Source organism: Taudactylus pleione, unplaced genomic scaffold (assembly GCF_031769625.1).
Source record: "Taudactylus pleione unplaced genomic scaffold, aTauple2 ptg000109l, whole genome shotgun sequence".
Lineage (NCBI taxonomy): Eukaryota > Metazoa > Chordata > Amphibia > Anura > Myobatrachidae > Taudactylus > Taudactylus pleione.
In genome coordinates this window covers 2,515,618-2,538,847 of record NW_028284511.1, presented here as the reverse complement: position 1 = coordinate 2,538,847, position 23,230 = coordinate 2,515,618, and the positions used below count along the sequence as shown (strand labels likewise).

The following is a 23,230-nucleotide window of genomic DNA, read 5'->3' as shown; positions in this document are numbered from 1 at the left end:
TTTAAGGATAATCTGACTACTGCAGCAGGCATACAGTCAGCTGATCATTATTTCACCCAGCTATACAGACTAAAAATGAAAGAAGTAGACTTCTTTCTACATGGGGTCACTTTGAGTGACTATTTCAGAAACAAAAAAAATTCAGAAGGGATTCCGTATCCGCAATATACCAACCATCGGACGTTTTAATCCGGATTTCTGTAGGAAATGGGCAGCAATACTTAATAAGGCCTCTTTTGACCTAATTTTCTTAGTTATTGAAGAGTCTGGTAGGGAGTTAAATATTATAAAGAACAAAATTGATGCATTTGAAACTGCACACCGCCAGACACTAATCAATGACAATACCTGTGACTGGATAACTAAATTACAAACACAAGTAGAAAAATATCACAGTGATCTGATTAAGTTTAAACAAAATAAACTTAATATAGTCAACAAGGATTATGAATAAAAACGTGTCTACTCCTGGGCAAATAATCTGACAGGGACAAGAAGACCACAATATATAGGCCCCAACAGGAGGTACAAAAAATTTGCTTTGGAAGTGACACCTCTAGTGGAGGACAGTTTACAGACCAGGAATGTGCTGGTCCAAGTGGAGCTCAATCTTCCCGCAGGCCCCCTTTAGGGGTAACTACAAGAGCCAGAAAAGATCTCCCCCCAGACTCTACACAAGACGAGGAGGTCAGTGGCAGAGGCAGAAGAAAACAGCCACCAAAAAAGAAGAAATAGTTTTCAACTTGTCCAAAAGAATCCTCACGGCTGATGAATTAAGTGTATTACAAAGGGGATTGAGTTTCGTCCCGACAGTACAGCATGACACGCTGACTAGTCAAATCGATTTACATAGACTTAATCGACAACTTCGACTTAAAGAGTTTTTTTAAGACAAACCTAGTCTAAGGACAGACACCCCTATGTTTCAGCCCAGCCATTCAAGATCCACATTTGAGCCAGTCTCTAATAATCTGGCTATCAGAGGATTCACTAATGTGATTGATGCCTGCATTACAAAATGTGAAGGACATGGTAATAAAATACATCCTAATTTATCTAAAAATGAATTGGTGGCTCTTAAACAACTTAGTATTGATACCAGTATAACTATCCGCCCCGCTGACAAAGGGGGCGGAATAGTAATACAAGACATTTCCTCATATCGCAACGAAGCACTCAAACAATTAGCAGACACCAAAGTATATTGCAAGTTGGATGGGGATCCCACCAAAAAATATCACGCAGAATTAACCACTTTATTATCATCAGCTGTAGATGAACTAATCATCAACAAAACTACTAGAGATCAATTATTGCCAACTTTACCAAGAGTACCTGTTTTTTATACACTACCCAAACTCCACAAGGACCCAGTTAATCCACCAGGTAGACCAATTATATCGGCAAGGGAATCTTTATACTATGAAATATCAAGATATATTGACTATCATTTACAACCAGTGATACAGGCTGAGAAGACATACCTTAAAGATACCACCTCTTTTTTGCAAAGACTTGCTACTTTAGGAACTTCACCTGAGAAATGTTGGTTATGTACAGTTGACATCATCAGCTTGTACACAAGCATCCCTAACACCAGGGGTATTACGGCTATGGAACATTGTGGTCCGGATTTACCTTTATTTATTGAGTTGCTACGGCTCACACTAACAAGAAATTGTTTTGTTTTTGATGGTAGTTTCTACCTTCAGACCCATGGATGTGCCATGGGCTCATGTGCAGCCCCGGCGTATGCCAATGGGTTCATGTATCGTGTGGAGCAAGATCTTTTCTTTAGCAGACCGGAGAATGCGGGGAGGATTAAGTTCTTCACACGATACATAGATGACATATTCATTGTCTGGTTAGGCAGCAAGGATGAATTTACTACCATGATGGCTAATGTTAATCTGTTGGATAGTGATATAAAATTCACTTATGAGATTGATTCAGAAGAGGTCCATTTTCTAGATGTCTCAGTGAAATTATCACAAGGCAAAATTCAAACTTCAGTGTATAGGAAACCCACAGATCATAACACGTTGTTACTAGCATCCAGCTTTCACCCCAATAATCATAAGAGGGGACTACCATACTCTCAGTTCCTTAGGATCCACAGGATATGTAGTGATCCTGAGGATGAACTCAGACAGCTGGATAATATGTTGAAAAATGTATCAATAGAGGCTACTCATGTGACCTTTTGTTAGAAGCCAAAACACGAGCTTTAGCTGCCCCTAAAAACAGTGGTAACATCAATCAGAGGAAAAATATAGATCAGAAACCAGTGTGGGTCAACAGTTATAGCACAGCCAGCAAAACCATAGTTGGCACTGCCAAAAAATTCAGGCCAATGATAAACACTGACCCTGGGTTAAAAAGTCTTAAAGATACCACTCTATTACCCTGTTATAAAAGGGGTAAAATATTCACAAATGGCTTGTCCATAATGATATAACTGGTTTTGGACATATTTCTTCCACTAATTTTTTAACAAAAAAGCCAGGGAATTATAAGTGTCTGGGATGTACCACATGTGGATTCCTTGAGACAGGTGATAGTTTTGTTCATCCACATTCGGGTCAAAGATTTAGTATTAAAGGAGTGTTGACTTGCACCAGTCAATTCATAATTTACTTTATATGCTGTCCATGTGGATTACTCTATATAGGGAAAACCACTAGACAGTTTCCTGAAAGAATGGCTTTACACAGCTCTGCCATTCGTCTGGCCTTAGCTGGCAAAGAGAATGTGCAGCCTGTGGCTCGCCATTTCCACAGATGCAGACACACACTCTCTACCTTGCGATATAAAATTGTGTCACTCGTATTAGGTTACATTTCTTCTAGTAGATCTTACTGCACATGTATTGGTGAAGGCGTCTCAATTAATTTGGTTTGTTTCTCCTGGTTGCCATAGTGAGCGGAGCTCTGGATGTCACGTGGGCTGCGTGATGCTGCGTGATGATGTCAGATGCCCTCTCAGATGGACGGAGTTGGTCGCACTTGGGGTGGACTCTGTATGTTATTTAGGTAAGTGTATTTATGTACTATTGTTATCTTCCTGATGAAAATCACATAGATTAAAACGTTGAAGTAAAGGACTTTATTTGTCTATATACTTGTTTCTGAGGAGTGCCGCTGCCACCATTTTTTGTCTTGTATTTTGTTACTTGCGGAGGGCATCCGGATTTATCATTGGAGGAGGAGTGCCAAGCTTTCCGCTGTTTATATATATATATATATATATATAGTCAGGTGCATAAATATTGGGACATTGACAGAATTTTCATATTTTGGCCTCTATTCACCAGCACTATGACTTGCTTCACTGATAGTGACAGCTCTTTGGATCTCATATTGAGAGTCAACAGCAACTGATTCCAAATGCAAATGTCACACCTAGAATCAACTCCAGACCTTTTACCTACTTAATTGATAATGAAATAACGAGGGAATAGCCCACACCTGTCCATGAAATAGCTTTTGAGTTGATAGTCCCATTACTTTTGGCCCCTTAAAAAGTGGGAGGCACATATAGAAACCATTGTAATTCCTACACTGTTCACTTGATTTGGATGTAATTACCCTCAAATTAAATCTGAAAGTCTGCAGTTAAAGCACATCTATAAAGCAGACAGCTATACAAGTGTTGCAATTGACATTAACCAATGCAGTCTTGAGAAGCAATTTTGTTGCTACACTGCTTGATACAGCTCACTTGCACCAGGCACCTCATGATACATGGTGTATTGAGGCTATGTATATGAGGACACAACTGTAAATCAGCCACCAGTGGCAGCAGTCTTTGCCAGTGATAAAAAGAATTGCATTGTCATTCCTGGGTTTAAGATCATAAAATCATCTTCTTCTGTGTGGAATTAGTTTTTTGCCTGACATTTGTCAAAGCAAGTGTGCCATTTATGGTTCCAAAGTAAGCAGATGTAGGCACCTCCTTTCTGTTATGTAATTTGCTGTGAGTTCATTCAAATCATTTATCAAAATCTGGAAAATCATATAAAACAATAACAAGCAATCCAGCAACAGCTATAAGCTGCATGGATAAATACCAGCATATGCAATCTCCACTGTTAACACCTTAATCATCAACCTTCTCATTAATGGTCAGAGGTAGTCCTGCATCCAATTTGCAAAGGCAAACTGACTCCTCCCCAAGTCATGATTCCCTAAAAGAATCCTGCTGCTGGGGTGAATCTTTTTTTCTGTTTCTGTTCTACAATCTACTAAAACCATATTGAAACTGTAACTAATAAAGTGAGTTCAGATACTGCTAGCCTGAGTCAGGTCATACCCTTAATTAAACCACTGAAAACATAGCTAAAGAAGATAAAGGAGATGAAAAGATTCTAAGAAGTATGTTGGACTTGTATAATAGATCAAGTTCTTTATCCACTTTGCCAGAATCCAAGGGTTTACAAAATCTTCCAATCTGATCATTACATTTTGGCAACCATGCTTGATTCCAGGTTTAAGTGCTATGTAATGTCTTTTTTTCCAACTGACACAGATTTTAAGATATCCAAAAAAATCCATGTGAGCAAGTTGTCAGCTCAAGTGGCTCATAACTTTACAACATCTCCTGATTCAGTTTCTCCTACAAATGCTGCTGCCAGAGAAAAAATTTACCTTTTCCATAGACCCACTAGTGATGATGATGAATGAATTTATCACACCAGAGTCAAACATTATTACATCTGATCAGGATTAAAATAATTGCCCACATACATTGACACCTCTACCATGACTCATTCTGATACTGTAAGCATCAGTAGAATGGATGAGGATTAGTTTAATGATAATGTACATATTAGCATTTCACACAGTCCGTTTGAATACTGGGAGGAATAAAGGGAATTTGGAGCAACTTGTAAAAACAAGCTCTAGTGTTCTCAAGCTGCCCACCCTTTAGTGTGTACTCTGAGTGTTTAGTACAGCTAGGAAAATTGCCAGTGATCAGCATAGGAGGCTACTTCCAAAAAATGTGAAAAAACTGATGTTCATTAAAATAAACTACAAATTCTATGAGGAAAACCTTCTCCACATTATCTTTTATATTCCCCCTAATTGACAATGACGAGTACAGATCAATCGAGTTGATAATTTCAGCTTTTCTTTATTTAGTAGATAGTGAAGTTTCAGCCCCAGCTTCTCAACTCTCTTATAGAAGTCATTACAGCAGCATACATCTCATTCTGGACAGCCACTTGTCACAGACTTTGATGTTCTATAGCTTGTATGTGTATATATTATCTAGTATCTGTATTACTTGATTTGATTGGGCATGTGATTTGCTGGTTGGACAAGTTTGTTATTAACTTATTAGTTATCAATTTCTACTTTCAACTTGTCTACAATTATCAATTTATATTGGCCTGAGGCCTGTGATTTACAGGTTGAAGAAGTTTGTTGTTAACTTAGTAATTAATAATCATCTTCTACAATTATCAATTTATATTGGCCTCAAAGTTGTGATTGCATAATATATAAAATGTTGTATTGTCCTGGGCTTTTGCTTTTAGGCTTTGTATTTTCCCAACCATTAAACTGTCATCCTGCCTGCCATTGCCATGCCACTATGTTTCATGGATGTGCTATATTCTTTTAAACCACCATGCATTTGAGCTGCTGCTCATTTGTTTAGTTTAGCCAGTTACTGTAGCTCACTGCAGCCTTTGGCCAATATTGGTGAAAAAATGAATGAAAATTAATGCTATTGATGTTAATAATACAGTAGGAGCATAAACAGGTCAAAATTTCATGATTTTATCTGTGTTCATACTAAAGATGAGCGGGTTCAGTTCTCAGAAAACTGAACCCACCCGAACCTTAAGTTCTGAGCTGAGATCCGAGTCAGCTCTAGCTTCCCCGGTTGACTCAGATCTCAAAACAAGGCAAAACTTCACCATCCCTTTGTTGGATTATTGCGGGTTTTGGATTGTAATAAAGGTTCCCCGTGGTCACCCCCATTTTCATTCCAGCTGTGGACAGTGAAGAGGAAGGAGGGGGCTGTGATTGCTGTGCTGATAGAGGTTGGCTATTGTTGACAGTGAAGAGAAAGGAGGGGGCTGTGTTCGCTGTGCAGATAGGGGCTGGTTACTGTTGTCACTTGTATCAGGGGCTGGCTACTTAATGTCAATAGGGGCTGGATGTTGTCCATAGGGGCTGGCTGTCTGTTGTTCATAGGGGTTGCTGGCTGTGCTGCTGTGTTGTCTAGGGGGTGCTCACTGCTCTGTACATCAGGGGTGCTCTTCATCTTCACCCCCAGTGTAAAAAAAAAATTGTGTGTGTGTGCATATTAGCCACACTTATCAGCAACATAGCTGTGCAGGGGTACTGCCTGTGTCATTTATCAAGGGGCTTCTGCCTTGTTCAGGGGTGCTCTCTCCCCCAAGTGCCAAACAAAAAATAATCAATGAATCAATAAAAGTGTTTTTTTTCTCTGTGTGTGTGCGCATTAGCCACACTTATCACCAGCAACATAGCTGTGCAGGGGTGCTGCCTGTGTCATTTATGAAGGGGCTGCTGCCTCGGTCAGGAGTACCCTCCCCCCAAGTGGCAAAAAAATAATGAATCAATCAATCAATCAATAAAAGTGATACAGGCTGCCACCCGCCATCCACACAGCATGAATACTGCAGTCACTAGCATTCTGAGTCCCGCCGATGTCCCGAGTCCCGACGATGTGTGTCTGACATCAAGGACCAGGCCCTTCTAGGCTTCCCTTGCTTCCAGTGAAGGAGTGGTTACTGGTGCAGCGCAGCGGACTAACAGTAAGGAGAGGGGAGGAAGGAGGGGGAACAGCAGGGGGTGGGACTTCGGTCAGACTCAGCTGCACTTCTCTCTGTAGCAGGCTGCCGCTGCATGTCATGCAGTCAATGGACCAAGCAGCTGCTGCAGGGAGAGTGCCTCCCCACAGTGCAGGATCTGAGTGTGTTGCCTCAACCTCTAGGCCTGGGGACAGGGGTACCTTTTGTACCCCCCTGTCAACGGGCCTGTATATTGTATATTGTGTACCTAGCATTACACATGGTATGTGAAGACAACTGTTTTGTCAGCACATATGCAGAAAAAGAAACAGTACTCTGAAATAGGGACATACTCCAAATATATCTGTTCAAATCAGATAAAATGTAACTTTTAATAAGGACTAATTAAAATGCAACTAACACTAATGACATGGAACACAAAAAAATCTTAAAAATATGCAGGTTGAATAAATGATATGGGGTAATTAAAAAAAAATTTTTTTGATCCCTCCGCCCCTGTCTGGTTCCTTCCACCGAATACAAGGGCTTTGTGCTCTTGCATAAAGCCTAGTTAACATAGGTGCACTAGCACTGCCAAGTCAGATTCGGCAGTGCTAACTGAAGTGAAAGAGATCATTGTTGAAATGTTCTGGTGAATTTGTGTCTGCTGCTACTAATTGCAGCTAGTTGGATAATGTCCTTCAAGGGCTCAGCAAGAGATCCTCCTGCTCCCCACTGCCCTCCAGGGAGCTTTAAGTTCACCCATATTGCAGAATCAGATACTAGGGTTAGGGTATATGCAGACAACTGTTTTGTCAGCAGATAGATTTGTCTGTAAGAAGAGAGCTTCCCAGAGGACCGTAGTGGCGCTGGGGGTTCCCTGTGCGCACAAAGACACCCCCTGGAAGTACAACGAGCATACTAAGATTACATCTTTGTAAATTTTACTACACATCTGTGATATTAAGTCAATGTGGTTCCTGGCTCCATAGAAAGTTACTACCATTACCTTATATGTAATTTTAGGCCCTTTTCTAAGTTGTTGTTATACAAGTCTTAACACTACAATACTTATATGCTTATATTCTAAACCTAACTTCTAGGGACAAGTTGAAATCATAATTTTATCAAACATGCATGTGATCTAACTTTTTTTCCCATCTTGACTACTATTTCATATATACCTGTATATTTTTTCAGTGGCGTCCCTCCCCGTGGAGACACCCGGTGCGGGGAGGGTTCTAATGTTCGCTGTGAAGCCCCGTGTAGGCAAAAGGTGGCTTGGCCTCACAGACAGGGGCATGGTCTCGCAGGTAGATGGCGTTGCCTTGTAGCCCAAACCCCCATTTTAGTATTTTTGGGGTCCCGGAGATGCTGACTGCCCCCAAGGGACCACTCTGTATGCAGTGCCACCTCCCTCACTGTGTCAGGAGCTGAGTGCTGCAGGTAATGCTACAGTGCAGCACCCGGCTCCTGTCACTGAGTTGGCACTTTGGTGTCACCCCTCGGCGGGTGACACCCATGTGCGACCCACGCCCCCCTTGTGACACCACTGTAATTTCCCCCCTTGTGACACCACTGTATTTTCTGTATACAGAGTGGGTTTTGTTTATTTTTGCGGTACAAACTATAATGTGTTGACGTGATAATAAATATGTGACACATGCTATTATAGAAGCATTTATGCATTTAACCTCTAGGGCCCACTTGGTTATTAATGGTGCCACAATATTTAAAAAAAACACCTTTTTGTTTATTATTCGCTTATTCTTTTTCATATTTCATCTCACAAAAATCACATCACTCACTTTAATCTTTGAGAGGTATTCACTGTTGTCTCCTTGCCCACACACACACTCAACTTTTTCTCTTAAGCAGAGAAAATTTTTTAGAAAAAATACCCGTTATCAATTTATCCTGCATATTTTTTGTGTTTGGTTTAATTATAGTGCCAGTTGCATTTTAATTGCTCCTTATTAAAAGTTATATTTTATCTGATTTGAACAGATATATTTAGAGTGTGTCCCTGTTTCTTTTCTACATATTGTTCTACTACTTGGGTGCAGCTCCTCACATGCTGTATTTCTTAGAAGATTTGTTTGGGTAAAATCTATTCCCAAAATCCAATATACATACACATATCTTTATGGCCATATAATTTAGCTTCTGTGCAGACCCTTTTTGTCATTCTCCCATCCTTCACATTGTCAGCACATACAGTACCTCAGATGATTGGGTGGGGGGCCCCCTGAGGTTTCCTGATGCCTATTCAGTGGCCTCTACTGCCTTGTGGATAACCCGACCCTGGAACTAGAATTTGCCAGCCAGGGAAACTCACAGCATTGGGTCATCTGGCAAAAAGAAAAAAGCCCTAGAAATGAACAACAGCCCTCTCAGGAAAGCACAAGGGTTCTTCCTGCACCCATGCTTGGTGGTCTAACTGTTACAAGTGCAAGGGTCTCTCCAGTATACTTTAGTTCTACAATCAGCATTTTCAAGAGGACTGCATATTTTTCATTCCCCCTGTCTTACCAATACTAGCTTAGGCTAGCAGTATTAGTTCTGGATTTTTTTGGGGGGAAGGGTATGTTTGTTTGTTTGTTTTCATCAATTATTTTTTATTTTACACTACATTTGCAACATCCGTGCTGATTATGATGATGATAATCATCATCTTTATATGGATTTTACACAAGCGATGAAACAGCCACAACAATTATAACTTCTTACAGGCAAATCTGTGTCTGCTTCCACTCCTGCATAAAACATATGGCACACAAAACATTTGTTCAACTGTACATCACCTCCTCTGTGTGTATGCAACATGTACTGAAATGGAACAAAAAAAGATGTCAATGTACCTTTATGAGTTTCTTGGTTCCATTTGAAGTTACATATACACAATGTGTTTGTTTGCACCAGCCACAACATTGGTCAATAGTAGGTGGCACATATTCCTGGTCCTGGAGATATAATAAGTAAATAATAATGTTAGACGAGCTTAAGCTTTAGAGAAACAAATACAATGGAACATTATTATGATGTACTGTAGGAGCAGAAGGCTGATAAGACTGCCTCTTTTCACCCCTCTGTACATTTGCTAATTAATAATATGATTCACAGTTTTACAAATGCAGCTCACATTGCTGATGAGTACGGGAATAGTTTTGTACATTGTTGCATCTATGCAGTGTCACATATGTTACACAAATTTATGCCATTGTATTGTAGAGCACTCTGACAAAACTGTTGCAACATGCATGTTGAGGCTTCAGTCCTAGGAAAGTTGGCTATAAAATTAAATATAACATCTGAACAGTACAGCATTTTATAATGATTTCATTATTTAATGTGATACACATCAAGAGTCTTTTGGGATATTACACAAACACAAAAATAGTGAAATAATAAGCCCAGAAAAAAATAAAAGAACAAGTAAATATTTAAGTAAATTGCACCATCATATTGCAGTTTTAGGTAAAATGTATTTCATGGTGCTCTCTAAACAATATAATATAAAAACATTTAGGTACAGTAGTGGGCAAACTTTGGACCTGATTCAGCATTATACAGTACTTGATGTTACTTGATCCTTCACAGTTTTGCAAAGTATTACGGATGTGTGTAAGGTAAGGTGTGAGTACTTATGTTGTGCTGCGATGGCATAGCGATCGCAGTAGATTAGCATATCATCGCAGTGACACTGTGTGCATAATCGCAGCCACGATCGCAGTTGCGATCCGTGCTGAATCAGGCCCTTTGTTCTTACATGCAGTCCCAATTACATTTGTAAATCTCCCTTGCTCCTATACACCACATAGTGATCAGTAGGTTCATTTAAATCTTTGTAAAATCTTTTTTATAATGTAATACAGCATAATGTAATTTATTTACTTCAATTGTTTTTAACATTTTCTTTTTTGTTTTTCAATTTTTTAATCTGCCTTATAGAAATGTTTTTCAGACTAACTTTTCCCCACTGTACATATAGAAATGTGTAACAAAAGGGTAAACTTATGCTTCAATCAAAAATATTGAAAAAGGTAATTACAGTACTGTTATAATATTTGTTGTTGATTTGTAAAGTGCAGCAGAAAACACATATAATACAGCAAAACAAAGATGGGTTGAATCATGTTTGCGAAAATGTAAAATCTAGCCTGTAAGGGGTAAATTTACTAAGGATCGAGTTTGGTCTAGTTTTTTTTCATTTAAACTCGATTTGCATCCCCAATCTTGGGTAATTTTCCCGTTTTTAAACTAGCAAATTTACTAAGAAGTGAGTTTAGCTGAAAGTGAGTTTTTCTGATGGTGATGCAGATTGAGATTTCTCCCCCGAGTAGCAAGTGTAGATGAGATTACCCAAGATTGCAGTGTCTTCTCTCTGCAAAACTCCCCCGAGCTAGCAGCCTGCACATATCAGTGAGATATGTTAAGGCTGCTTGTGTGTTATACCTGTTAAAGAAGGGTTAAATCTTAAAAAAATGACATAGGGTCCCCCCCAAAAGCTTAATCAGCACCGGACTGGTCAGCCAGTCCTGGTTCCAAAAATTATGGGGAACAAAATGAGTAGGGTTCCCCAGTAATTTTGGAACCAGCATCTGGCTGCAGGGCCAGTGCTGGTTTTAAATATAGGGGGGAAATTGTGTAGGGGTCCCCCTATATTTAAAATCAGCACTGAAGCCAAACCGACTGGGGTGTAATGCTACAGCCAGGAGACCCTATTACTGGGTCTCCATGGCCAAAGCATTCTCACCCCAAGCTGGTCAGGCCAAGCCAAGGATCTAAGGGGAGGTGGGGACCCCCGCAAGAAGTGGTCCTCCCTCTACCAAAACTCTAGGCTTGGTCTGAATCCCGGGGCTCTTCCCCACACCCCTGAACTCTGGGTAAGGGAGTAATAATGTGTAAAATAGTAAAAAAAACTATTGTACAGTATTTTACAGTGGAACTACAGGTGCCAGCATGCTTGCCCTTTGGCACTTGTGGAACTACAAGTGCCAGCAGGTGGGTGGCACCCATACCCCCACTGTAAAATAAATAGTTAAAAAACCACAGAACACACACACTGAATCCAGTAAAACTTTATTACATACACCTAACACACTCAAATATACTTACCTGTGCCAGCTGTTCTGTCCACTTCTCCCATGTAGATTCCACAGATGTACCTGTAAAAAAGATCCTATACTCACCTCCATCCTGGCGCCGCTCTCTGTAGTATCCACGTACTTGGCAAAATAAGAAAATGACTTACGCGATCCATACGAACAGGTGCAAGTATAGGTTGTGTAATATGACTTGTACATCATGAAATGACAGATAGCCGTAATCATCTGTTATTTCCCATGGGCCGCTAGCCAATCATCAGCCGCTTTACATGTAGCAGCCGCTCATTGGCTGGTTACACGTGGGTCCCAAACAATGTGCATCAGCTACATGTAAAGCATCCACTGATTGGCTAGTAGCCCGTGGGAAATGCCAGGATTTCGACAGCCTGCATCCCGAACGCCGCCATCTTACCTACATCCCTTTCATAGGTTTGTAGCAGCACAAAATAAATTTTATGGGTGGGAGGGAGGTGGTCATCAGAGAGGAAGCAAGGTGCAATTGGAGGCAGAGGAAGAGTATTTGGAGATCTGAAGATTATAAAGGCTTGGTATTTTTGAGAGCTCTATAAGTGAGGATGAATAATTAATTTCTGGAAAATATAAGGAGTCAGTGTTAACATTTGCTGAGTCGTATGGTTGATGTCATATAAAATACTTAGAGCACATATTTTAGTTTTGATTCTAAAAGAGCATACTGTAGCAATATCTTGAACAAGGAGACAGTCTGGATGTCAGCAGTAAATCAGAAGGCAGAGTAAAAAAATGCAAGTGGGTTGAATGAGGAAACTAACATTATTGATAGTAGAACAGACCACAGAGACATCAGATGGGCCTCAGTCTTCAAATGGGGGCATTGCCAATAGTAGAGGCATGTCTATGCCCAAATCAACATGTCCTGCACTGATCCTTGCATTGTCTACAAAGCTTACTCAGACAAGCCAGAACCTGGATAATATGTACCAACCCCCATTACCTGGGTAAGGAAGGTTGTGGTATCTTGGGGTTCGATCCAGTTAGGTGTTTATTGCAAGTAGAAAGTTTGTTTCATAAAACTCGCACACATCACAGCGAAGCATGCCCCCAACAATTCTCCAATCCAATTAAAAATGCCTAGTGGCACTACTCGCAGCGGAGGGGTGCAAATTGACTGCCAAATGAGATTTGCGAGAAATGCATGAAAATGTGGGGAGACCATTCTGGATCCCCCAAAATGGATAATTTCATTAGCAGGATTGTATAGACGGCTGTTTGTGGCCATTAGGAAGTTACTGTAGCTTTTGAAATGGTGTCAAATGGCTGATTTGTGGGTTTTTTTTAAAATGCAAGAAAATTATAAAAAATAAACTTTTTTCGATTAATCTCAAATGAAAAAAATGACAAATACAAAAAAAAGTAGGAAAAAGGGTGATTTTGGGGTACATTGAGGGCACCTTGAAAAATGTAAAAAAAAATATTTTGTCAACTAAAAATTATTGTAATAAAATTTGGGGTGCCTAAACTAACGAAAAAGTTGATTTCGGGATAATTTGAGGACATTTTTTTTTTGCCTCAAAAATGGCATGTAATTATTGGACTAAATAAGCTAATTAGAAACTTACAATTGCCTAACTGGTCATTAGGGGCAGTGTCCAAGGGCTTCAGCACAGTGTCCCCACATTTTAACCTTAAAATAAAGATTTTCCTTTTCATCTCTCACCCTCAGTGAGGTGCGAGTGGAACTTCCGAATTCAGTCTGACTGATCAGTGTGAGTTGCTAATTGGATTGCAAAATGAATTCACTATGCAAATTCGAAGTGAAAATCTCACTTCGCATCTCGTAATTCGCACCTAATAGGATGGACCCCTTAGAGAGCATTGGGACCTCCAAGTGCAAAAAGTAGAGATACTGGGCCACCTGAATTACATAGTAGGTGAGGTAAATGTGTGAGGCAATACAGAAGACCAAATAAGCAAGAGAAGAGATGTACATTAAAGAGACACAGGGCAAAGTACATTACCTTCTGGAAGGCCAACAGGGAATGAGAATGTAAAAGAGGATGTACTTGAGGTAAAGACACTGATAAAGTGGGTGGTTGGATAAATATAATGTGAACCTAGAGAGAATTGTATTTGTAATACAATAGAATAGAGATGTACATAGACCCCTGTGTTTTAGCTTTGTTTGTGGGAAAACCACCTTCAAGTGTTTGGTTCAGTTTTGAAAACAGCTAAATTCATGTAATTTGTTCCTGTAGTATTATTAACATCAATAACATTGATCTACTAGAAAAGGTGACAGACTGGCACTAGGGACAAGGTAAGTATGTAGTGTGAGTACTGGTGAGTGTGAGTGAGTGAGTGAGTGAGTGAATGAGTGAATGCATGTGAAATTAAATAATAAAACCTTTGGTGTCCATGTCCTGTGTTTATGCCCTTAATGGCCCACATACTGGTACTTGTGGTTTTCCAAGTACCAGTATGCAAGGGAGTTCTACCGTAAAAAACAATATTATTTTATCTATTTTTTACACAACCCGGAACCCACCACCCAGGGGTACTGTGGATAGCCCCGGGCTGTCTGCCCAGGCATGAGTGCCCGGTAGAGGGCGAACCCATTTATTGTGGGATCCATGACCTGGGTTAATGAGCGTGAGGTGACAATACTTTGGCTGGGGGAACCTGTGAAATGTGTCCTATGGCTGTGGCATTACACCCCTGCTAGAAAGAGTCCGGTGCTGGTTGTGGAAAATACAGGGGACCCCTGCTCATTTTGTCCCCTGTATTTCCACAACCAGGACTGGCTCACTGAGCCTGGTGCTGGTTGATGAAACTACAGGGGGACCACTATGTCTTTTGTCCCCTGTATTTTCACAACCAGGCCTGGCTCAGAAAAGCCCAGTGCCGTTTGTACTTTTGGGGGAACCCTATGTCGTTTTTTTTTATTAACACAGAAGCATGCATGGATCTCTCTGATTTGTACATGCTTCTGTGTAATTTGAACCTTGTAATGAAAGACACATTACAAGGTACAAGTTTGCCCGCAGCTTTAACTCACATGCTCTCATGTCAAAACTGGACCTTTACACTCGCACCCTATTACGTTTGGGAGTTGCAGAACAACTCACACATTATAAATGTGTGAAAATGTTTGAGTTTGGCTTGCACAAAAAAATTGCACCTTATTACATTTGGCCAATGGTTACAATGATTTAAATAGGCAATGAGGATTTTTCCTCATTCCAGGATACATTTGTATTGATCTACTCTTGTTTTTACCTCTGCTAATTTTTTTGTAAATTGTCTACAGCTTGACCTGATCTCAGATCTGTTTCACTACACATTTTTCCTTATAGCTCTTGTACTTTGTTATATGGTTATCAATAGGGATGTGCAGGCTCGGATTAGTTCGGATTTTCCTGTCAAATTCAGATTTTTCCCGCCATAAATCAGGTCTCAGATAGAGGCAAAACATCATCTTTCGTGGACAAAGATCTACATTCCTGGACAAAAGTACATGAAAGATGATGTTTGTCCATGTAAGATGACGGTTTGCCTCTTTTTGAGACCCAAGTTTTGCCGGGAAAAATCTGAATTTAGAGGGAAGAATCCAAACTAATCTGAGCCTGCACATCCCTAGTTAACAATAAACATTTCTCTAATATTCAATGCACTTCATTTTGCACATTGACAGATTATTTCTGGTATTACTCTGTATTTGCTTATGTGCAGTCATACAGCTGTATTTTAGCTTTTGTTTAACTGTAACAATGTTGTCCTTTTGAGATTAAAAAGACCTGTTATATATTGCATTACAAAGACAGCACAGTAGTATTATATAACCTTTAAGTGTCCTCTGATACACACTAAAATATAAATAGCCATGTATAATTGTAATACCCCGCTATGCAAGATATTAGGTCTGACACTGTGCATCACATCTACACTGCATGTGCATGTCATGCAATCATCCTCTGCCACTGCTCAAGAGGTCAGGAGCAGGTCACATGAGCTGTGTCAGGTGGTAGGGAAGTGACAGTTGGAAGCTAGGGACAGTTGTTCGGGATGTGCGCTGAGGTACCTGAGGCAGAAGCATGAGTACTGCTTACCTTATGGCAAAAAAAAGACCTGTGTTACAAAAGGTGAGGAGGCACTGACTAAGGGAAGCCTTAATAGCTAATTCTCAAACTATAGAGTCTGGCCAGCTTTTCTCTTAAACTACTTTAAATCTTTTGCTGTTCAGTTTAAAGTACAGTCCATGCAGTCCATATAGCTCATCACAACCCACATCAGAATTGGAGTTTCTTGTTGGTACCATTGCACCATGGTTTAGGGTGAAGGAATTTCCACACAAAGTGGTAACGTCAGATTTGTGGGATTATTTCTCCCTATTGGAGAAACATTATATATTGCGAATACTTAAATTAAGTTTGAGGAAAAATTAGCATCCCTATTTTGTTATGGGTTTTGTTGGATTCTATAGTTAGGGGGTTAAGGGTTTAGAGGGTGTAGCTAGGATCTGTCAGTTAGAAATATAGGCCTATGATAGCACAGCAGTGGGCAAAGCCTCCCTCATTTCATATAAAAAGCAAGTTTGAGCAGCCATTTTCCACTTGGCAGTTTGATTTCAAGCCTGGCTAAGTACCACATCATTTGAATATACTCCTTTCTGTATACTTTCCTCTTCTTTAAGTTTTTTCTTTATCTCTGGTTTCCCTAATCCTTTTTCTTTCCAGTGTTTCTCTCCCTCCCTATCCTTTCTCCTAGCAGCATTTCTCTCCCTCCCTATCCCTTCTCCTAGCTGCATTTCTCTCCCTCCCTATCCCTGCTCATACCAGTGTTTCTCTCCCTCCCTATCCTTTCTCCTAGCAGCATTTCTCTCCCTCCCTATCCCTTCTCATACCAGTGTTTCTCTCCTTCCCTATCATTTATCCTTTCAGCATATCTCTCCCTCCCTATCCCTTCTCATACCAGTGTTTCTCTCCCTCCCTATCCTTTCTCCTAGCAGCATTTCTCTCCCTCCCTAACCTTTTGTCCACCAGTATTCCACCCTCCCGCTGCCCAATTCCACTGCTTCTCATTATCCCGCTCTTCCACTGTTGTTTCCGCCCCAGTTATGCCCTGCCCCGCCGATCAGCACCCCCCCCACCACTTGGTTGAGGCAGCCAGACCTCTCTCAACCACGGCCCCAGCTCCAACAATGCACGGCTCGCAGCACCGCGATGCCGCGCCTGGGGCATCTAGTGTGTGCACTGGAGGTTCTGGCACTAGTGCTCCGTCAACCGCACCCCCAGCACTTACCGCATGGTTGGCTGGGGGTGCCGCCGGCGCTCCAACGTCTCCCGTCTGGCCACTACACAGGTCCCAGCAGCAGCGCTGTCATCTGCTGGCCCCGCCCACCAGGTCCCAGCGGCCATCTTACAGGCCATGCAGCGCACCAGTGCCTCTCTCCCTCCCGCAGAAGGACATCCCTTGCAACCCATGTAATAGGAGCAAGGGGGCTCAGTTCCCCCCTCCTTTTAAGCAACAGGGGGTCACCATCCCCTGCGCATTACAGGGCACCCAGCATCCCCATGGCAGTGTATTCTGCCCCTCCCTCTCCAGCCATTTCTCATGTGGGTTCTTTATACCCAGGAAGCCCGCACACCCAGGGGCTCCAGAACCCCCCCCTTTACTAAAGACCGGATGGTCTCCTTATTTTTCTGCCACTGGGCAGCAATACAACATGCCCGTAATGGCCCATCCATATGCCCCCGCTCCCTTGATGTTGCCACAGGCCCCCCTGCATTATGTTTTAAACACACGACCTCCTAGCACTGCTGGGGGCTGGAAGATTTTTTCAGCCTTACCAGCAGTTCCCCCACAACCCCTGGGTGTTTCTGCCATGGTCCCACCTATGCCACCTGGCCCAGTGCACCCTCCACCCCCCCCACCAGTGCCGCCCTTGGCACAGCTGTCCCAACCCCCCCCCCCCCACTCCTTCTGGCCTGCACCCGGCGGTCGACCCACCTCCACCCCCTTCTCACACTGTCATTTTGAGCCCTCAGATTCCAGTTCCGGTGATTTCCGTGTCTATGCAAGTCGAATCGGTGCCAGTCAGCACAGAAGTGTCATCGATTCAAACCGTAGTAGGCGCACTGTGCAGCGAGGGACAGGACTTATCCGGACATTCACAGCTCTCCCTCCACGACTTCTGATTCTTCCAATAGTTCTTCTAGCTCAGCAGGCAGGCCACGTAAATTTATTAAATACTTGGCGCAGAAGTTTAAAGGGAAAAAGGGTAGCCCAAAGAGAGCTAAAGTGGTGTCCGCCTCTAAAGTGCCAGACGCAGCTGGGGATATGGTTCATTGCGCAAATACGGCTATTCTTAGAGGCCTGCGGTCAAAAGTACGGGAAAGAATTAGAAGAGGCAAATTTCTAGACATGTTTGCCATTACTGCAGATGATAAAAAGGCGCTGGATCAGGCAAAGTCAGCGGGGGCAGGGCCCGAGGAGGCTAGACTGTCATAAACAAATTGGTTGACTGGAATGTACGTTTTCGCGGCATGTTATTTAGAAACCAGGCCATGGCATGAGTAACTCAACTAAAGAAAATGCCTGGCATCACTATGACGAAACCTTTAGGAAAAAACAGGAAGGTCAGGATGTAATCCAATTTGGCTTCAAAGATGTTGAAGTCTGGCTGGAAGTCACCCAGCAGAATAAAGCACACACGGAGGTATACACGGCCAGGAAGCATCCTTTTCCAGGGCGTTCCACCCCAGCAGGGGTCGGTCGCGGAAAGTGCTATGCTTTCAATAATGCCCAATGCAGCAGAGGTGCAGGGTGTAGATATAGGCACATCTGCATGTTGTGCGGTAGCGGTCATCCGGCCAAAGATTGTAACTGTATGGGAAGTGCTGGTGCAGGTAGAGGGGAGCAATGCGGGGAGCCGTGTGGTGGTCCTAAGTAAAGCAGTATCACCTATCAATTTGGTTGAGTTGGAGAAGTGGTTAGGCCACTATCCTGTCAGGGTGCAGGTGGCTTTTTTGAGTGACGGGTTTAGGAACGGTTTTTGCCTACCTTTAAATTGCAAAGTCTATGTGGTTTCCAAGAGAAACTTGCAGTCTGTGAGGGAGCATCGGACATAGCCTTGCGTAAAGTGACTGCTGAGGTACAGTTGGGCCCTATTCCTCTATGCCCATGCAGAAGCTATGCATCTCACCATTGGGGTTGGTTTCAAAGAAAGAGCAAGGAAAATTTTGTGTATCTAGCATCTTTCTTACCCGGAAGGTGGGTCGGTCAACGTTGCTTTAGATGCAGAGGATTGCAGTGTGAGGTATGAGTCATTTGAACAAGCCCTCGAGATAGTGCAAGGTTTTGGCAAGCGGGCACTTCTGGCCAAGGTGGATATTGAATCTGCCTTTAGGCTGCTGCCCCTTCACCCTGATTCCTTTCAATACATGGGTTTTAAACTGGAAGGGCAATATTAAATTGACAAATGTCTCCCAATGGGCTGTTCTATCTCCTGTTCTTTTTTCAAGTGGTTTAGTTCTTTTTTGCAATGGTGCGTTCAGGCGGGTATAGGTCAGAGAGGTGTCACCCACTACCTGGACGATTTTTTTGTTGGTACAGTAGGCCCAGAGCGAAGTTCGGTTTGCGGGGAATTATTATTTTCATTGCAGGCATTATTTACCGTACTTGGGGTTCCCATAGCTAGGGATAAAATGGAGGGCCCGACCACTCATTTATACTAACTCAGGATTGAGATCAATACAGTACTAGATCTCTGCTGGTTACCATCAGAGAAGGTTAGGAAGTTAGGGGAAGGAAGTTAGGGGAAGTTTTTTGTGCTGGCAAAAAAGGTTTCACTCAAACAAATGCAATCTCTTCTAGGTCTTTTGAATTTTGCTTGCAGGGTAACACCTACGGGCAGGGTTTCTGTCATCGTTTAGAGCGTTCCACAGCGGGGGTGGCAAAATCTCACCACTTAGTTCGCATATCCCAAGACATGCGGGAGGACCTTCAAGTATGGCTTATTTTCTTGCTGGAATTTAACGGGGTAAGAATATGGCTTCCAGTGACGGTGGATAATTACGAGCTTCAGTTATTTACTGATGCGTCGGGTACATTAGGTTTTGGTGCATTCTTGGAAGGCGAATGATGTGCAGAGCCTTGGCCCAAATCGTGGATAAGACACGGTTTAACCGCGAGTATGGTGCTATTGGAACTCTTTCCAATTGTGGTCTCTGTCGAGCTTTGGTCCAGAAAGCTTGTGAATAGGAGTATTGTTTTTTGGTGCGACAATTTAGGAGTGGTGCATGCCATCAATAATCAGAGGTCGGAATCGCCTCTGGTGTTGCGCTTGTCGAGACATTTGACCCTTTTGTGTTTGCGCAAGAATATCGATTTCCAGGCTCGCCATGTACCAGGCGTGGAAAACAACATTACAGATGCTCTGTTTTCAGTGGGATAGATTTAAGTCTCTCGCCCAAGGTGCTAGTACGTTTGGCTGATCGTGCCCTTTGCATGTCTGGCAGATTGCCAAGCCAGCATTGAAGGACTTGCATTTATGTCGCTGGCACCAAGTACGTTGAGGACTTATTCAGCAGCGTGGAAAGATTGGCAGGGTTTTCTGGCATCCGAGGGACAGGGAGGTTAGCATATTCTAGATTATATGTTGCAATTCATTTGGAATTGGCATGAACAGGGGCATTCTAAAGTTGCCATGTCAGCTGCTCTGTCCGGCATCGTGTATTTCTCTAAGTTGCATGGTGAAGCGGATCCCACAAAATAATTTTTGTTAGCAAAAGCAATGAGGGGTTGGGCAAAGGAACGAACGGTGTCGGGGGACGTTAGAAGACCTAGCGATCCATCTCTTTTACAGGAGCTTATAACAGCTGTTTCAGGAGTTGTGTCAGGTCACTACAAGGCCATTCTTTTTAGTTTAGGTTTTTTGTTAGCCTATTTTGGTGCTTTTAGAATTGGGGAGTTAGTGGCGATGAATAAGACCTCTATATCATCAGATCTGCTTCTTAGCAATGTTGTGGTTAAAAAGGACCTGATTTTAGTCCGCGTACACAAATCCAATAAACGAGTAATGGGTCCCTTGCGCACTGGATAACTGGCACTAGTTGCTGCGGGGTGTGCTGTGAGTAGAACAGAGGTGCCTCGTCCTCTTAGGTTTGCAAATAGAAGGGAGTGGTTACCGCGCTCAACCCCTGGATGGTGTATTTGATGCTTGTGTGTCTATAGATCAAACTGGTATGTGGGTTATAATGTAATTTATTAATACAATACGATATGGACTTTTATGTGTCAAAGAATAAAGTCACAGTGTTACACACAAATATACAAACATACAAGTGAATACATTCTGAATGGTACAGTTGCAGTAGGTCAGAATAAAATATGAACACAAGAATATAATTGCCTGACCGGCAGTAGACGGCAGAGTGCGGCGTCCCACAGTGCTGTTATAGTTGGCATGCGCATAGAATGATGAAGTCAGTGGTTAGTGGTAAAAAACAAGGGATATGCATTATCCAATAAGGTGCACAGATCGGATGTAGAAAAGAAAATTGATAAAAGGTTGAAGAAACGTGGCCAGGAATAGTTACTGTAGATGATGGTAGTGGCTGTTAATGCACAATAATTTGGATAGCTTGGAGAGTGAGGTAGAAACAGAACAGGGGGGAGGACAGAGTGTGAATCAGTCTCGGCAGAAGTGGATAAAGTACCTTTAAAGATAGCCTCAGTTCCGGTATGCCTTATTTGGATGGGGCGCTGGATCGTTGTCAGCTGGGTGGTATGCCGGCTTCCCTGCAGTGTGGGCTGCAAACGACGTGCCTGATGCGGCCGGATCATTGGGCACACTGGGCTGCCTGGATGTCGGCTGGTTCAGTCTGGCCATGGCTTTCCTTCTGTGGGTTAGTCGCGGGGGGGACCGTTCCTTCCTTCTAGCTGGTGGTGCTGGGGACCGCTGGCCTGCGTTCCTCCTTCGCTTCCAGGTAGGTGTCCAGAAATCCCGGTCACGTGATGCCGGGAGCTGGGGCTGCTGGATGGTACTAGTCATATCCTGCTCTTATGATCGGAGATTGTGGGTGTGTCTCAACGCGTTTCGGCCGGGTTGGCCTTCCTCCACCCCCAGAGGAAGGCCAACCCGGCCGAAACACGTTGGAACACGTTGCGATTTGAAGAGGAGCGTTTTTACAGGCCAGATGGAGTGCACCTCACCGGTATGAGGATGGAATGGTTCATTAAGGACCTTTTCAGTGTCCTTGAAGCTTGAGCTAATTTCTATTGAAGGGTGGCGGGGCTTGGCTGATTTTGGCTGAGCTTTTGGCAGTAAGCAGTGCTCCTGGGCGGCCTATTATGGCGTTAAGAGTGCCTGAATGGCATTTTCCTCTTGATAGCGGCAAGTTAGTAACTAGGCCATCATCTTAAGGAGGGGTCAAGGCTGTGCCAATTAGAGGGAAGTGGTTCTATTTCAGGCCAGTTTACGCTAGGGCGGGGATCCACCCTCTTTATTTATGTTAGTCAGTTTTCCTAGTGGGCTGTGGCCCAGGAGCACCGCTTTTGCTGCCACCGTGCTTTCAATTACAATTCTAATTCAATTCAATAAATTTTGGCTGTAACCTCTTTAAATCCATATTTGCCTCCGAGTGTTTATTTCTAGTTATTGTTAAGAGCAGAGCAAAACGTATTGCTAAAATAATGGGTGACTTATGCTTTACTGATACTGAAGCTGATAAAATCAACTGATACATTTTTTTGACAAAGACTTTATAGATGATATCATTGAGAGTAATATTGAGGATTTTTATAATCAGTTGTTAAAAGAAACATGAAGTGGACTACTTACTACATCAGGGGGGGCCAAATAAGCAGCCCTCCAGATTTGTTGAACTACACATCTCAGCATGCCTTGCAACAGTTTAAGCAAGGCCAAATAGCAAAACCAACAGCTACTGGGAGGCCGCCTATTCCCCACCCCTTTACTACATGATACATCCCTTTCGAAATATTACAGACAACAACTCTTTCCGAGAGGATTCAGAATAAAGAAGTTACTGTTCTAGATCCTTTCCATTTAAAAATAAATGGTCAGTCAAATAATTCAACAAATAAAACATTTACCAGATTCCTGGATAATTCTGTCGTCATATATTAATGCTCCAAAACGTGAATACTCCAATCTAACAAGCAAGGAGTATAGGGCCTGATTCAGCTTGGTTTGCAAGTCTACACTCGATGCGAAAATATGCAAATGAAGCAATTGCAACATGATCGCAGCAAAATATAAAGACGCCTACCACTTTATCCAGCCTCCCACTTCCCTTTACGTACATCTGCAAAACCTTTGCAAGTTTGAGAAAAACATTGGACCCATGTGCACAGT

The 23,230-nt window shown here is 42.4% G+C and overlaps 1 protein-coding gene across 1 annotated transcript in view; it reads right to left on the bottom strand.

Annotated features, from left to right (window-relative positions):
* LOC148525216 (von Willebrand factor-like) overlaps positions 1-23,230 on the bottom strand; it is a 265,846-nt gene that overhangs the window by 68,241 nt on the left and 174,375 nt on the right. Inside the window, exon 13 of the mRNA XM_088471026.1 lies at positions 9,628-9,729. Within this exon, the coding sequence (XP_088327152.1) occupies positions 9,628-9,729 (102 nt within the window). The remainder of the gene's footprint in view (positions 1-9,627; positions 9,730-23,230) is intronic.